Source organism: Bos taurus, chromosome 13, assembly GCF_002263795.3.
Source record: "Bos taurus isolate L1 Dominette 01449 registration number 42190680 breed Hereford chromosome 13, ARS-UCD2.0, whole genome shotgun sequence".
NCBI classification, from domain to species: Eukaryota; Metazoa; Chordata; class Mammalia; order Artiodactyla; family Bovidae; genus Bos; species Bos taurus.
The window spans coordinates 33,437,630-33,455,462 of NC_037340.1; the positions used below are offsets into that span (position 1 = coordinate 33,437,630).

Consider the following 17,833-nt stretch of genomic DNA (forward strand, 5'->3'; position numbering starts at 1 on the left):
CCTTTACAGTAATGAAAGCTTGAGTCTGGGCGTCCCATGCTGAGTGTAGTGAAACTGCCTTATGTTCTCCCTGACTCCTCCTCCTCCTTCTCCTTATCTGTGTGCGGTCAGTGGGGCAGCTGTGGTGGCAGGGCCGCCTCTCACTGCCCCTCGCCCCTCCCCTTGCAGTTTACTCCTTATTCTTTTTGCTTCCTTTGCTCCTTTCCTGCGGATCAGTGTCTGACCAGCTCTGGTTCATCTGGGCGCCCCTAGCCTTCTGTGGATTCCCTTATTTGTTCATTATCTTCAAAGGTGTTTCTTAAATTGTTACTTCCTGGAAAGTAACAAATTGCCTGAGGGTAAGTATTTCAGTGTGGAATTTTGAAAAGCTGTAGTGAAAACCTTTTCTGTAGGTAAAAGGATTAACGCTCCTGGTGACTAATGTTCTGGTAATGCTTGAAAGTAAAGGCGGAATGATTGGAAGCTTAGAATTTCTATTTACCGTGTCAGGAAGGACTGGGTGGATTTGGCAAGGTAGTTTCTGGCGGGGTAGATTCTGGATGTGGTGAAGTTTTGGGTGCCTGTTGGAACACCCCAGTGGATCTGGCGGTTGTGTCCTAGTTGTCTTTAATCTAGAAGACTCCCTCATTTCATGAAACTGTTTAAAGCATTCAGGTGTGTTTCTCATAGAATGTCTCACAATTTTTATAAAAGTTGTTTCTCATGTTAACAACTTTTAACATGAGAAACATGTTAAATTTTAAAAAGTCATTTCTGTCAGGATAACAAAGGTGGAAATGAAGTTGAAGCAAAGTGGAAATGAAGTAGGAGGGGCAGTGGTGAAGTATACTTTGTGTTTTTATGTGTTTGGAGGGTGTTGCTGGACACAGCCCTGATGTGCAGAATTGTTGGTGTTCCTTACAGCTGTTGTAAAAACAGTCGTGCACTGCCAGTAACATCGCCTTCCTTAGTCTGCTTTCAGCAATCCTGGTTAAAATTAATGAAATTTATTTTTTTTTATAGGTTTAAATGTAATGCTGGATGTTTAGTTCTTCTAAGGTACGTTTCTTATTTTTACTATTTTTTGAAACAGCATTACTCTATTAAATTCATTATCCAAGTAATTTGTTTCTACAAAGTAAATTTGAGTTGCAGAAATTGTGTGACTAGTTATCACCTGGGCTTTATCTGTTTTGGAGGATGTTGTCCTCAGGGTGTGGTGGTTATGGCACATACGGCGTCAGTAATGCCGTGCCCAGTACTTGGGTGCTGAGGAAAATTGGTAGGCCGTTGTGGGACCTTGTGTAAACATTTCTGGTGTAGTCAAGAGTTACTCAGGTTTGCCTGAGAATTCTCGAGTATTGGGCTGAGTGTGTTTTCCTGGGGCTGCTGTATCAAACAAAGTGCTGCAAACTGTGGACTTAAACTACAGAAACTTGGGTCATTTCCTAGGGGTCCAGTGGTGAGGGCTCTGTGCTCCCACTGCAGGGTGTGTGGGTTCAATCCCTGGTCGAGGAACTGAGATCCTGCATGCTGTGTGGCGCGGTCAAAAACACCACCAAAAAAAACGGAAATGTGTCTACTTGTTTTGGAGCCGGAGGACTAAGTACTCCAGGGAGAATGCTTCCTCGCCTGTACCAGCCTCTGGCGCCTGCTGGCAGTCCTTGGTGTTCCTTAACTTGTAGCTGCTTCATCCCCAAGTTCTGCCTCTATCTACACGTGGTCATCTTCCTTTGTGTGTCTCCTCTCCTTATCTCCCCTCTTCCCTCCTTAGAAACACATTGGATTTTAGAAAAAATAGAGAAAGTGAAGTCACTCAGTTGTGTGCAACTCTTTGTGACCCCATGGACCATAGCCTACCAGGGTCCTCCGTCCATGGAATTTTCCAGGCAATAGTACTGGAGCGGGTTGCCATTTCTTTCTCCAGGGGATCTTCCCAACCCAGGGATTGAACCCGGGTCTCCTGCGTTGCAGGCAATCGCTTTACCATCTGAGCAACTGGGGAAGCCCATTGGATTTTGGGCCCACCCTAATCAGCACAACTCATCTGAGATTGACTGTATCTGCCAAGACCCTATGTCCAAGTATAGTCACATTCACAGGTCCTGTGTTAGGACTTAGACGTAACTTCTTGGGAAACCGCCTTCATCCCACAGTGGTTGGGGCCTGACTTGAATTGAGCAAAATCGAGCTCCTGTGATCATTTTGAAGCCTAAATGCTGTGTTTTACAAGGTACTAAAATATTTGAAATTGGTATAGAAATAAAAGTGAATCCTAGATTTCTTAAGCCAGGTTAGGTCTGTTTCTAGTAGATTTTGAGTGGTGTGTATATAATTTATTTTTGACATTTACAACTAAAAAGATTGGATATTTGTTGGAGTTTGTGGAATTCAGCTTAATGAGGATTGTGGTCCTCCTAGGGGGGTTGTAAGAGGAAACAAAAGTAAATTAGCAGTTTATTTTCTCTGTGTATTTTGCCTAAAAATAACTGGTGTTTTTTTCCCATTAGTACTAGGAAATTAAACTTACATATTTGGATCACTTTTTTTTTAAAAGCTCAGTCATACCCTTGATCATTTTAGAAAATAGAGAATTTTCGAGAATTCATTGAATGGCATTGAGGATCATTGAAATTGTAGCTTCAGCTTCAAAGAGGGTTTTAGGTGAGACACACAGTGAACCTGGCTTAATGCCTGGCCCTTGGTCAGTGCCTAACATGTATCATTGTTAGTGAGCCTTTCTGAGAGAGAGAAGGAGGTGTGAGCAGTCAGGAAGAGAAGGAGAGTTCCTCTCACCTCTTATTTTTGATAGTCGTATGTCTGACTGGTTAGCGTATTTGCCATTTCAGTCATTGGTTTGGCTTTGGTCATAAATGATTGAAATATGTAGATTTCCTTTAGAATGAGAGCATTTTTACTTCAGGGTGGTAAATACAGTATTAGGCACAGGTTTAGTTTCTAGATTTGAGATTTGAAGGTATTGTTCTTTATCATGTGATGCTTGTGAATGAATATTAAAAATCCAGACCAGGTTAACTTTTTTCTGTATTCTCTTCCCCAGTTAAATAAAAACAGCTGCAGTGATCCACAAAGCCACAATGTGGCCAAGCGTCCTTTCTGAGAGGTGAATATTGCTGAGTGAAGATGGCTGACAGAGGCGGGAAGGCTCTTCCAGGGCCAGTGTACATCGAGGTGGAGTATGATTACGAGTACGAAGCGAAGGACAGGAAGATTGTGATAAAGCAAGGGGAGCGGTACCTCCTGGTGAAGAAGACCAATGACGACTGGTGGCAGGTCAAGCCAGACGAGAGTTCCAAAGCGTTCTACGTGCCGGCCCAGTACGTGAAAGAGGTGGGCCGCCGAGCCCTGATGCCGCCGGTGAAGCCGGCCGCGGGGCTGCCGAACCACTCTGTGAAGACGGCGCAGAGTCTCCACCTCCAGAGGTCTTCGGAGAATGTGAACAGGTTGCCCGAGCTGTCAAGCTTTGGGAAGACATCCTCGTCTTCTGTTCAAGGAACAGGTCTTGTTCGTGATGCCAATCAGAATTTTGGGCCCACTTACATTCCAGGTCAGACCATCAACCTCAGCCTGGACCTGACCCACAATAATGGAAAACTCAACAGTGACTCACATTCTCCCAAAGTTCCTGGCCAGAATAGGACACGCTTATTTGGTCACTTTCCCGGTCCGGAGTTCTTGGAGGTAGAGAAACCTGGCTTCCCCCAGGAACAGTCTTGTGATTCAGTGGGAGAAGGCTCAGAACGGATCCAGCAGGATTCGGAGTCTGGCGATGAGCTGAGCAGCAGCTCCACTGAGCAGATAAGGGTAAGACCGACTGACGGGTGGTGATGGAACACTTGTGCCACCTGCAGAACCATTTGATTATAGGTGTTATTATCTTTACAAATTTACTTTATCAAAGTATGGTGGTGTTAATTTCTGCTGTACAGCCGAGTAATTCATGTATACATATATATTTTTTTTCATATTTTTTCCATTTTGTTTACTACAGGATATTGAATATAGCTCCCAGTGCTATACAGTGCGACCTTGTTTTTTACAAATTCTTTATTATAGGTGTTATTTTAATTAAAATCTTTGTAAGACTTAAGAATTGTTTTGCTTTATGTTCAGAGTACATAGGCTTTTTTTTTAAACTTTATTTTCAGAGTACTTTATTTTTTTTTATTTCAAAGTATTTTTTTTTACTTTATTTTTAAATTTTACTTTATTTTCAGAGTACGTAGGTTTATCCAGAGAGAGAGAGAGAGAACATGTGAAATAACTTTTTGGCTGATGGAGGTTCACTTTAAGGTTTCCCTAAGTATTCCTGTTCCTCTGTAGGACTAGAACTGCCCCAAGTTTGGACACTTTTCTTTTACTAGAAAATTTTTGTTTTCTGACTGCACTTACTCTGACTGGTTTTTACTAAGTCTTCAAGTAATAATGAAAGTAAGGGAAAATGTCATAGGAATACTAACTCTTGTTGTTTGAAACTTGTTTATTAATTTGGAATATTTTAAAAATACAAAAATATATATACATATAGAGAGAGAGAGCGAGCTTACACACTTTTATCTGTTCAAGCACTTTTGTGTCTTAAGTGTCTTGGAAAAAATTTTGTATCTATGGTTTGATTCCCCCCCGTGCCCCGCCCTCTTGTGTGTTGTTTGAAATTAGTTTGTGCCAGTTTGTCAAGTAAAGTGAAGTAATTTTAAAAGCATGCATGAAATTGAAACCTGAATGTATTTAGAAAAGTTTAATATTAAGTGAATTTGATAAGTTTTGGGCCTAAAGCTCTGTTGTAAGATCTCATCAAATTAAGTCAGTGAGTAATTGTGAGGCTGCTCTGCAGTGTGGTCTGATTGTAATGAAACTAGTATGTTCTTTTTCTTTTATAGGCTTTAATTTTTCTCATGACGTTTTGAATGGAGATAGGAAAAAGGGAAGGTTCTCTAGAAAATCTTGTGATGCTTGAGGCCAAGGCAGTTGCATGAAGAGTGCTGCCAGCTTATCATCATTCGCCTTAGTCTTTTCTTCAGTCCTTTTGTGATACTTTGATGTAGAATATACAGCGTGTTCTGGAACTTTTCTGTACATGACTCCTTATTGTACCAGTTGCACTTGGGAAAGGCATGTGTTATCTTCTCCATCTGGCCATCACCACTGTTTCACACTTGAACTTACGCTTTGTGTGTGGGCACACTAGAAGCCCTCTGTTCTTTTCATTGTGCTCATCTTAAATTCACTGTGTAGGTCATGCCTCCTGATCTCTCATGGACTGTTTGGAAATCCTGTTAGATTTCTCTAGCCAGACCCTGTCCTAACTCTTCATGGCAGTTGTTTCAAATCTTTTCCATTTTATTCAGTTCTCTGATTCACCTGCTTTTCCCTGTTCTCTTACCAGAGAGTCTTTCCTCCTATATCACAGCAGAAATGTAAGCCTTGGAATGGGAACTGCTTCTGTTTGGGAATGCGTGCCCAGCAGTTAATTGAACTGACTTTAGATTTGAATCTGGATCCATCTCTCTCTCTCTCTCTTTTTTTTTAAAAACTTTACAATATTGTATTGGTTTTGCCATACATCAGCATGAATCCGCCATGGGTGTACACGTGTTCCCCATCCTGAACCCCCGTCCCATCTCCTTCCCCATCCCATCCCTCTGGGTCATCCCAGTGCACCAGCCCCGAGCATCCTATATCATGCATCGAACCTGGACTGGCGATTTATTTCACATATGATATTATACATGTTTCAATGCTATTCTCCCAAATCATCCCACCCCCGCCCTCTCCCATAGAGTCTATAGTCTATAAGACTGTTCTACACATCTGTGTCTCTTTTGCTGTCTTGCATACAGGGTTATCGTTACCATCTTTCTAAATTCCATGTATATGCGTTAGTATACTGTATTGGTGTTTTTCTTTCTGGCTTACTTCACTCTGCATATCTCTTACCAGCTGAGTGATGATTGGGGCAAAGTGCTTAACTTCTGTGTATCTGTTTGCTCCTCTTGATGTGGGGATCACAGGTGAGTTACTTTGTACCTCACATGCTTAGAACTGTGCCTGGCCTGTAAGTAAGTAGGTAGGTCTCTACTGCTGCTTGGTAACTTACTCTCAGATCTCCTGGCTTAAAACAGTAAACATTTATTCTCTCACAGTTTCTGTGGGTCAGTCATTTAGAAGCAGCGTATTTGGCGGTTTTAAAGGCGTAGGGTCTCTCATGAAGTTGCTGTCTCATGAAGGCTTGGCCAGGCAGGGGCAGCTGCCTCTAGGATGGTCACTCACGTGGGGCTGGTTGGGCCTCTCTGCAGATACTTGGATATTGCATCTAGCTTTTCCCTCAGAAGGAGGTGCGTTGTCTTCTTATGGTCTGAAGTTGGAAGTTGCACGCTGTCACATCTGACCACACACCCTGTTCTCTGTGGAGGAGACCCCGCAGGGTGTGAGGGTCAGATGCTGGACGCTGGGGCCGGCTGTCCCAGTGTGCACGCAGTACCACAGAGCTGTCCGCCCTGTTGTTGTCGTTGCTGTCACTGTATTGGCAGCATGAAACCTACGAGTGCGTCTGTCCACAGTCATCTCTCCCGGTGCAGGCTGTGCAGGCGTGGCCTCTCCTGTCAGAGAGTGGCCTCTTCATATTTGTTCCTTCTTTTTCAGAAACCTCTTATCAAACATTGTGTAGGGGTGTGCTCATGTGGCTTTAAAGTCATTATTTACCAAGTTTGTCCCTTCAGTATGTAAATTTGCTCATTTTTTTCTGTTTTAATAAAGCTTTTTAGTAGTACCTTCCCCTCTGAGCATCACCTTCCCCTCTTTACTGGCAGCTTCTGGGAAGAGTTGCGCGTGTTTACTTCTCTGCATCTGCTCATTTCCTGCTCCTTCCGTAATCTGTTCTCGTATGGCTTCAGCACCCCATGTAAACAGCTTCTGCTGAAAGCTACCCATGGTCTCATTGTTGACCAATTTACAGACAATTAGGATATTTTTATATGTAATCAATACCATGATTACAGTGAACAATATGAATAATCAAAAGGCAGTGTAAAGTAATTTTTCATTGAGGCATATCACGTAATCCATTGTGTGCATTGTACTAATCTTGATGGCTTTGTGCTTCTGCACAGCCGTGAGCCCCCTCTCAGTCAGCAGCCACACCCCTACCCTCCATTTTTCTGCTAGGAGATTTCCGTTTTTCTGACATACTACCATTGATCAGTCTCCTTTAATTAAACTTTGCATTCTGAGAAGATTGTAGCTTCTTAAGCAATTGTAGGAAGTCATTTGGAGGGCTCGCCTGTGCCCTCTGTACCTGCAGTGGTGACATCTTGGATAACACCACAGTTGAAGTGTCGACGTTGGTACAGTCAGATGCTGACCATTTCCATCAACAAGAGGACCCCTTATCACCACACCCGCTACCCCCCCACCCCCAAAGCTACTTAACCCCTAGTGGCCACTAATCTGTTCTTCATTTTTATAATACGGTCATTTCAGGAGTAGTATATAAATGGACTTAAAGCCTGTTTAACCCTTTGGGGTTGACTTTGATTCAGCATAATTCTTGAGAGATTGGTGCAGGTTGTTGCTGTATCAGTGTTCTTTTTGTTGATGACTAGTATTCCGTGGTATGGATGTACTGTGCTTCACCTGGCTATTGCCAACAAAGCTGCTACATGTAAACATTCCTGCACAGATTTTTCTGTGAATTTACCTTTTTATTTCTCTGCCGTAAATGCCCATGAGTATAATTGCTGTGTGCATGTTTGATTTTTCAAGAAACTGCCAAACTATTTTCCAGAGTGGCCATACATCTTAACGTTTATACCATTAATAGCGGTGCTTATGATCCAGGTTCTCTGCGTGCTCAGCAGCAGTTGGTGTTGTCACTTGTTTTTTCTCTTTTTTTGTCTCCACTGGGTTTTTGTTGTGGCACATGGACTTCTCTCTCATTGTGGGTGGGCTTAGTTGCCCCATCAGGGACCAAACCTGTAACCCCTGAATTGGAAGGTGGATCCTTAACCACTGGTCCACCCAGGAAGCCCCTGTGTCACTTTGGCCATTCTGATAGGTATGTAGTAGTAGGTTGTGGTTTTAATTTGCATTTCCCTATCATTGAACCTCTTTCATGTGCTTATTTGCCATCAGTAGATCCTTTTCATTCAGTGTTTCTTCATGGTTTTGCTTTTTTTTTTTTATTGTGATGGTGTGGCTTTGTGTGTGTTTTTTGGTATTTTGATATTTGTGTGGGACATGACTGAGCAACTGACACTCTCACTTTCACTTTGGTACTTATCGTGTTTTCAGTTTGGGAAATTTCTATTGACGTATCTTCACGCTCACTGATTCTTTTCCCATCCATGTCCAGTCTACTGATCATCACTTCACAGCCATTTTGTCTGTTACAGCGCTTTAGTTTGTAGCATTTCTTTTTTATTCTGTCTGAGATTTTCCATTCCTCTGCTTGAATTACTCATTTCTTGTAGTATTTTGTCTACTTTTTCTTTCACAGCCCTTAAGATATTAAAAGCAGTTATTTTGAATTGCCTGTCTGACAACCCCAGCATCTGCGCCGTGCCTGAGTTTGGCGCTGTAGTGTGGCTGGCGTTCTCAGTGCCTTGGCTGTGCTTGGAGTTTTTCCTGAGAGCCGCCTGTGTGTTGTTGGGCCTCTATTGTGCAGTGTTAGGTTGCTGCTGCTGCTGCTGCTAAGTTGCTTCATTCGTGTTCCACTCTGTATGACCCCATAGACAGGAGCCCACCAGGCTCCCCCATCCCTGGGATTCTCCAGGCAAGAACACTGGAGTGGGTTGCCATTTCCTTCTCCAATGCAGGAAAGTGAAAAGTGAAAGTGAAGTCGCTTAGTCGTGTCCGACTCTTCGTGACCCCATGGACTGCAGCCTACCAGGCTCCTCCGTCCATGGGATTTTCCAGGCAAGAGTACTGGAGTGGCTTGCCATTGCCTTCTCCAGTGTTAGGTTAACCTGGCTAAAAATTGTTGTTGTTGTTGAGTTGCTAAGTTGTGTTCGACTCTTGAGATTCTATGGGCTGTAGCCCGCCAGGCTCCTCTGCTCATGGGATTTCTCCAGGCAAGAATACTGGAGTGGGTTGCCATTTCCTTCTCCAGGGGGCCTTCCCAACTCAAGGATGGAACCCGTATCTCCTACATTGGGAGGCAGATTCTTCTTTAACACTGAGCCACCTGGGAAGCCCGGCTAGAAATTGGACTGTTTTTAATGTTTGATGTGGGTATCAGAGGCTTGAACTTCTTTAAGTCCACATGTTTTGGGCCTTCTCATTAGTGAGAGTTCCTCATTAGTGTCTGGTTCCCCAGTAAATCTCTGTGTTGCCTTTTCTGGCTGGGGGTGCTGAAATGCCTCATTGCTTGCCCCACATGGCCCCACTGATCTCCTGCTCAGGAAGGGCTCCTTGCTGCTCGGCACTGGCGGAAGCTCTGATTCCTCACTCAGCCTCCTCTGTTGGGCGTGTGTGTGTGGTGCGGTGGTGGTGAGGGGACGTCTGTGACCATCCGGCAGTGGTCGCCCTGGTTCCTTCCCCTGCCTTCTCTGACGCCACCTTGGTGGGGCTTTGGGGTGTTTGTCACCACTGGTGGTCTGTGGGTGGAATCGTTGGTTTGTTCTGTGGCATTTGGCCGGACTAGAGTGTTAATATCCAAAGCTTTCAGTCTTGCTGGTCTTCCCCTTTCCTGGATCTCTTGCTCCATCTGCAGCAGGGATTTGTTGGGGCTCTTTTGGTCAGTGCCTGTTGGTGTTTCTGGATTTGCTGACTTCCCTCTTCAAACTTGGATGGATGAAGCCACAAGTAAGCTCAGGGAGCTCATCAGCCTGTGGTTCCTTGGGTCCTGAGGTCATAGGAGGTTTATCTTCTCTCTGCCTTTGAGTCGTCTTCTGTTTGTTTTATGTTTTTATTTATACCTAAGTGAGGGATAGGATAAAGTACCTTTCTTTCCCCCAGAACTGGAAGTGATTGGAAAGTTTTTAATGGTAGTTTTAAAGTGTTTTAAGTGTTCCGTATCTTGACCACCTAACAGTCTTGGTTAGAGGGTGGCCTCTCTGCCGCTCAGCAGTGGCAGGGGAGGGTCTCTCGTCATGAGCTTCTGCTGTGCCCTGTCCTTTTGCTTTGGTGTACTCATCACACTTCTGCTTGTTTTCTTTCTTCTCATGAGTCAGTCTATAGGAGTCTCCAAGGCCAAGCTCCCTACTGTGTCTTGTTCATTTCTGTATTTCCGGTGCCTAGGATAGTACCCGGTACCCTGAAGAGGGAAATGGCAGCCCACTCTAGTATAAGAATACTATGGACAGTATGGATGCCTGGGAAATCCTATGGACAGAGGAGCCTGGTGGGCTACAAAAGATTTGGACACAACTTAGTGACTAAACAACGGCAATGACGTGTAGTAGATGTGCCGGATATAATGAGGATCAGTGTTTAGCTATAGATACATGGAAGGGGAGACTTGGATTAATATCCCATCAAAGATGCATGTTTCTGTTTGAAGTCATTTTCTGTTTAAAAGTCATCCAAAAGTGCTGTGTGACCTGTGACACAGCATAGGGTTTATGAAGAATGTTATTAGAGAGATGAAGTTAGAGGCAAAAAGCTGTGATGCAATATAGATATTCCAAAATTTGAGTCAAAGAAAATCATAAAATTCAATTCACCTCCCTGCCCCACCCCCCATTAAAATAGACATATCATATGCAGTGTCTTCATCAGAACAACATTTTTTTTTTGTCGTGCCGTGTGGCATGTGAGATCTTAGTTCCCCAGCTAGGGATGGAAGCCGTGCCCCCTGCAGTGGAAATGCAGAGACCTAACCACTGGACTGCCAGGAAGGTCCCCAGAGCAACAAGTTTTTAGGTCATTTCAGAGTTTATACTAACGGTTGATCTGAGGATGAAACTGAAAAATCAGTGTTAGTTCAGTGCTCCAAGCCTTCGAACAGCTTAAAAAGAGTGCACTTTGCTCCTGATGTCCTATTTTTCTCTCATGATCTCATTAATATTCCTTTAATATGTGTCTTACCAGCCTTGAGTGTCAAGTTTCCTGATTCCCTGTAGTTCGAAAATGAGGTCTAAAGCTGGAGAGTCGAGATGGCAGACTTTCATCTGTGAGGCTAACGGGATGCCAGAGGGAGAACGATGACTTTAGGAAGAAGGCCAGAATGCTGTCAAGCTTAGAATCATGTTATTTTAAAAATACAATATGAATATTTATGATGACTGTAAATCTAATAATGTTTAAATTATGTTTATAATAGCTTCTTATGTTGGCAGATATATTTATAGAAAGAATTTCTTCTTTGACAGTGCCAACTCAATGTATTTCTGCCCTTTGAAGTCTAATATTAAATTAATCTGGAAAATTTTATATATGGAGCTGTTCATCAACATTTCAAGATGTTATCATTGTGTACTGGGCTCATAAAATCACCCCTCTAATTTTTATAGATTTAAGCTTTGTTTTTAATTCAAAAATATTTAAGTATTTCCTTTTAGTCTTCATTCCCAAATTATGTGGACTATTTATATAGATGTTTATTGTATTAAAAAATACAAGACTTTAATTATACATGCGTATGCACAGCTGTGTATTTACCAAGTAAGAGTCACACTGTGTGTGCAGTTGCACTCTAGGGAGTATTTAAAAGATACCTATTATACAAACAGTATTTATTAAACAAAGAAGAATGCTGAGAGATGTAATTTTTCAGGCTAATTGGATTTTTTGGTTGATTCAGGATTAGGTATAAAAGGTTTCAGTGTTTGTTAGAGATTTTCCTAAATCTGTTTCCACAAAGATGGTGCTGAATCTAAAAACAGATATAAATTAGCTTTGTATAGCGCCAGCTAATAATGTCCCCTTTCATCCAAATCCTCGTTTGCCATTGGTAGATCTTTCTGTTAAGTCCTTCCCCTGCCATGCTGCTGGAACCAGGACTTAGCTGTCTTAAAATTTGCTGAAATGCTGCTTTGTCACCTGCTCAGACTCACCACAAACTTCCTGTTTAATTTATTGCTTTACAGCAGTTCGGAAATTAGAAATTTTAGGAGATTTGGGGGCTGATGACTTCTGCTAGATAATGGCTTGACTATGTTTTGGTGAATTTGTCTGAAAACCTAATCTTCAGTATTTACATCATAATTGTCTTTGGTCAAGTGTGAATGAAGTCCAGTGTCTTACTTAGAAAGCAGTTGGAATTGTCTCTTGAGTACTGTTGTTGTTATTATTTTAAAATATTTTCTTGATTGCACTTGAGGGCAAGTGGGCTCTTAGTTCCCTGACCAGGGACTGAACCCATGCCCCCTGCATTGGAAACTTGGAGTCCCAACTACTGGTTTGCTAGGAAAGTCCTCCCGCCTCTCTTGTTTTGGGTATTGTTTATTTTAGTTTTAAAATTTAGGGCAGTGAACTTAGAATAGGTGTGGCTTTCGAGATTTGAAACCTGCTGCTGTGTAGTTGTATGTCCACGGGCAGGTTCTGAACTCAGTCTTCTGATCTCTGAAAATGGAGCTGAGAATTGGGCTTCAGCAGCTGCAGCTCGCAGGCTCTGGTTTAGACTCAGGAGTTGAGGCGCGTGGGTTCAGTCGGTCCATGGCATGTGGGATCTTCCCAGACCAGGGCTTGTCCCCTGCATTGGCAGGTGGATTCTTAACCACTGGACCACCAGGAAAGTCCCCTCAGTAATTTTCTTATCCTGTTAACCTATCGTGGCAAGTAGTAATGTGGTTTGATTGACATTTCAGTTTCACTCCATTTCTTTGACTGTCCCTTGCTTTGAGCATATAAAGTACTAATGGGTGGTAAGAAGTAAAGGAAAAGGATTCTAATAATCTGCAAAAATGATCACCACCTCCACACAATGGAGAGTTGTTGGTATTAAAATGGAATCATAGTGCAGTAATATTTTAATTAGTGACATTCCTGAGAGTGACAGGATCAGCAGTGTTTTTTTGGGTGGTATTGTTATTTTGACTTTTTCCTCTGTAATCAACCTGATCACAACTGTAAATAAAGAGAGCCACGCTTAGGCAAAATTGTGAGGTTTTTCAGCTGCAGCATCCTTTTGGCTTTGTTTTCTTTATATTCTCCTTCTCTGAGTAGTGTTTGGGAAACACCATCTTCTGTTTCTGCTCTCTGGGATCATCATCTGTCAAACTTTTCTACTAAATCAAAACAGGAAAGAATAAAAGTTTTTTTGTTTGGTTTTATGTGTTTGACTACATACACGTTCATACAGTCCCAGGAGTCTTATTAGAATTTGATGGAAAGTGAACTCCTTTCTCAAGAAATGCACACACATTTACACCAAATTTTGCTCTAATTTCATGGTATCCAGAAACCCAGATTATTAAAGTGAAGATTTTGGACAAAGGAATTATGGAGTGAAAATTGATGAATCTTCTTTAAGGAAGTTTAGGCATGAATGTCTAATTATGTGGAAATTTGGGAGAGAAACTAGATCTGTTTGAAATTACAGATGGGTCAAACCTGAAGGCAAAATTAATTGAGATCTCTTAGGATGACTGCTCTTATTCTCCTTGGCATGCCTTCTCTTCTCCAGGAGAAGAGCACCTGCTTCTAACTGTTGGGGGTCTTCACTCAGAAACTGCTGGTATTAGAAAGTAAATGCTTTATTATCTGTCATTAGCTTCCTTCTGGAACAGAGCCTCTTAATTTAGCATTGATCTGCTTACCAGGCCCCTTTCTCTTGTTTGGTTGCGCCCTTTTTGAGCATCTAGTGAAAACCATAGGCCATCTTTCCAATAAAACACCTGTATGTATATTCATGCATGCCCCTGAGCTTAGAGTCCACATAGAACTTCTTACATTCTCCTCCTTTTCACGTCTTTCCTGACCTTTTTTTTTTTACCTTTTCCTTTTCTAAGACAAGTCGGTCTCTTCTTTCGGTTCAGTTGAGTTCAGTCTCTCGGTCGTGTCCAACTCTTTGCAGCCCCATGGACTGCAGCACGCCAGGCTTCCCTGGTCTCTTCTTTACCTTTCTTCTAACCTTTACCTGTCCTTCTGCCTCATGATTCCTAGATGCATTTTACCTTTTTTCTGCTTTAATTCTTGTCTTTTAGTCAGAGCTTAAGGGTAGAAACCCAGCTGTGTCCTGTTTAAGCAAAAGTGAATTTATTGACTCACATAACCAAATTGCAGGATGGATTTACGTATGTAGGTGTTAAGGGTGATTGGAACTGGGGCCTTTTCACTGTGAGGATTGCTTTTTTTAAAATATTTTTGGCTGTGCTGGGTCTTTGTCACTATGTACAGGCTTTCTCTAATTGTGGTGAGTAGGGGTCTTCATTGCTGTGCATGGGCTTCTCATTGTGGTGGCTTCTCGTTGCGGAGCATGGACTCTAGGCGCACGGACTCAGTTTTGGCGCATGGGCTTAGTCGCTCCATGTCACGTGGGGTCTGCCTGGACTAGGGATCGAACCTGTGTCAGGGAAGGCCTATCAGGATTCCTTTTATCCTTTTTCTCTCTCATCTCTGATTCTCTCTCCACGATGCCGTCATTCTTCCAAACAGACGTCTTCCCCATGGCTGTAGACAAGTTGCTGCTGGGCACTGGGGTCACATTCTTAGTTTTTCTATCAGAGCATCTGTTTTTCCTCCCGTAATTCTAGTTCAGAAAATCTTGGAGAAGGAATTGACTTGGCTTGCGATATTCTTATGCTTATGACCTGGGCATGGTTGGACCCTACCCAAACTGCATAGATGAAACCTGAGGAAAAGCACTTCCCCTAAAGAAGTGGCAGACATGCTGTTCCCAGAATAAGGGAGAGTGCTGGGCAAGCAGACAATAGCAGGTGACCACATCCTCTTCTGAGGTTCAGTCTTGGGTCTTCCTACTTCATGCCCATTCTGTGCCAGCTCAGTCACCAAGTGCTGTGAAGGCCAGGGGAAGAGCTGGCCACGACGCCGTTACCAGGCTGATTCTAGTCTGGCACAGGACGAGCAACGTGATATTCCCTGTGTACATGTCCTACCCTTCAGATTGTCGTCCTTAAAGCCAAAGATTGTATCCTGCCTATTTCTGCCAGCAAATTTCTGACAAGATATAAGACAGTCAGTAATCTGTGTGGTGAAGGCAATATTGAGGTTTTTTTTTTAATTAAAAGAAATTTAAAAATGTTTTGGCCATGCTGCGTGGCATGTGAGATCTTAATTCCCTGACCAGAAATCCAACCCATGCCTGCTGCAGTGGAAGCGCAGAGTCTTAACCACTGGACTGCCAGGAAAGTCCCAGGGCAATACTGATTTTTTTTTTTAATAGCAACTTAGGGGAATTCCCTGGTGATCCAGTGGTTAAGACTCCTTGCTTTCATTCCTGAGGGGATGGGCTCAATCCCTGGTCTGGAAACTAAGACCGTCAAACTGTGCCATGCAGCCCTTCCCCCCAAAAAAGGTGGGGGGAGCAACTTAAAATGCTTAATGTGATATATCTATAATTGATAATAGATGAACTTGTGATGGTTAAATTTTGTGTCAGTTTGGTTAGACCATGGTGCCGAGATATTTGGTCAAACATTATTTGACCAAATGGATATTTCTGTGAAGGTATCTTTTGGGATGAGATTAACATGTAAATTGGGAGACTCTGAGTAAAGCGGATTGTCCTCCATTTTGTGGGTGGGCCCCCTCCAGTCAGTTGAAGGTTTTAATAGCACAGAGAACAGAACCTCCCCTTGGTAAGAAGGAATTCTACCAGCAGACTACCTTTGAGCTCAACTGCTGTTCTTGCCTTGGTCTCCCGGCCTGCCTTGCAGGTTTTGGACTGGCCGAACCTTCACAATTTCATGAGCCAGTTCCTGAAAGTAAATCTCTGTGTCTGCCTACCTACCTCCATCCATCCATCCATCCATCCATCCATCCATCTTACATCTTGTATCTCTTTTTGTGGAGAGCTCTAATACACAGGTTACAGCCATGGACTGCTCCAGGCATTTATCATCGCAGTCAGATCCAGAACAAAGGCCTGAAGTTCACGTGTGAAACCCTTTGCAGGGACGTCCCCCCTTAGCTTAATTGTCTTGGACTCATCTACGGATCAATTGCGCTGGTAGGTGGGTTGAGCACTCTTCTACATCAGCCCCTTCACAAAGAAGGTGTGAGGTGTGCAGGTGGTGTAATTGGCATTTCCATCAGAATCTCATCATTTGGTGGAGAGCAGATAATCGAAGAAAGGATGGGGCTGGTGCCTAGGTCCTGGAGGCTTACTCGGTAGTCAGAAGCAATAAATGTTCATATGGTACAATTATTTGCTGTACATTGGAATATATCTATCTTTTGGAATGTGGAATGATTGCATTCTTTATGTTTTAGAATTCCTGGATACTGTGTAAGATCGATTGGATATAAATTTCTTCACATCTGTAGACTGATTCTGATAGTCTTTAATGCATGAATTTTCCAACCTATGATTTTAAAAAGTCTTAGACATTGTTTAAAGATTAAAATCACAGTATCAGTTGACTTGAGATTTTAGAAATTTCTCTGTCTCTTTAGATATATGTATGTATACATACACAGACATAATTTTAGTATGATAGTAGCGAAGCAGTAGAAAAAGATGGTTGAAAAGTTGATATAATTTTAATAGCCATTAAAAAAATGTGTATATTAAAAATGTTCTATGTTTTCACCCTGTTTTCTTTCTCGGAAAGAATTTGTTAATCTAGGTGACATAGCAACAAAAACAACAGATGTGGAAACATTTTTGCTTTTTTGTTGAGAAAAATCTCATCTGTATGCATAGAATATCTTTAGCAATTGCTTCAGTAAATGCCAGACAGATGGTGTAAACTCAGAATGACTCCTCAAACAATTTTATCACAACAATTATTTTGAAGCATATTATAACAACACTCGAGCTCAGATTTCTGGGAAATCATGAATGTAACTAGGTACACAAAGAGGGAAAGGACTAGACTTCTAAACCAGAGAAATTTGTGTCTATGAGATGCTTAATTTCTAAAGCCCTCTTTTCATAACCTGTGGTTGAATACTATCTGTTTTTCTGTCTCATAGAGTGGAATTCAGTAACTTAAAAGTGGTTGAAGGTAGGTAAGTGACAGGTTGGCCTTAAAAGAGAAGTAGAAAAATAAAGAGCTAGAGGGAGTTCATGGATATTAATATTATAGTGAAAGAGAATGGTGGAAGGAACCCAGTCATTGTTAGTTGGGCATCTTTGCTGTGTCATGTGCTGGAATAGATGGTTACATGTGTGCTTGCTTCACAGCTCTCTTTTTACATTGAAGAAACAATTGCATATTTTCAGTTTATGAAGTCACGGGAGTATTTATACCCTTAAAATACTTTAAAATAATTATATCAAAATCCTGACTTTGATTGAGCTGTGTGAGTCTAACCAGTTTTTTCATGGAACACCAATTGTATTTGAAAGAATGGCGGACAAACTGCTTCTTCACAGCAGGCGTTTGTTAGACATTCTCTCTCAAAAATGAACAAAATAAGGCTGTCTCTTAGGGAAAAAAAAAGATTTGTGTTGCAAATGATAAAAATCAAGATTTCAAGTGAAAATTAGAATCTTGAAAACTTGCATCTGCTACCACGAACTTATAGTTTTTCAGTTTTAAGACTTTCCTGATGAAAGTGATGATGTTAAGGATTTTGTGTTCGGTTTTTGTTTTTGATATCATGTAATGAAATGTTTCAACATTTGGAAAATAAGATAAGCCTAACTCAGTAGATTAAAAATTTTCAAGTGATCAATGCATGATGGATACAGGAATCTTTCAAGGACAAGGTAGACCAGTGGATTTTAATTTGACAAAGTACTAATAGTTAATTGGTGTGATTTTAT

General features: G+C 42.0%; 1 protein-coding gene across 15 annotated transcripts in view; it reads left to right on the plus strand.

Annotated features, from left to right (window-relative positions):
- The window catches only part of ARHGAP12 (Rho GTPase activating protein 12), a 118,154-nt gene that overhangs the window by 16,505 nt on the left and 83,816 nt on the right, over positions 1-17,833 (plus strand). For 10 of the 15 annotated variants that reach the window (XM_059892723.1, XM_025000780.2, XM_010811140.4 and 7 more), the window contains 2 exon segments: positions 1,003-1,038; positions 3,041-3,804. In XM_059892723.1, the coding sequence (XP_059748706.1) occupies positions 3,124-3,804 (681 nt within the window). In that variant the 5' untranslated portion in view covers positions 1,003-1,038; positions 3,041-3,123. 15 annotated transcript variants of the gene reach the window in all.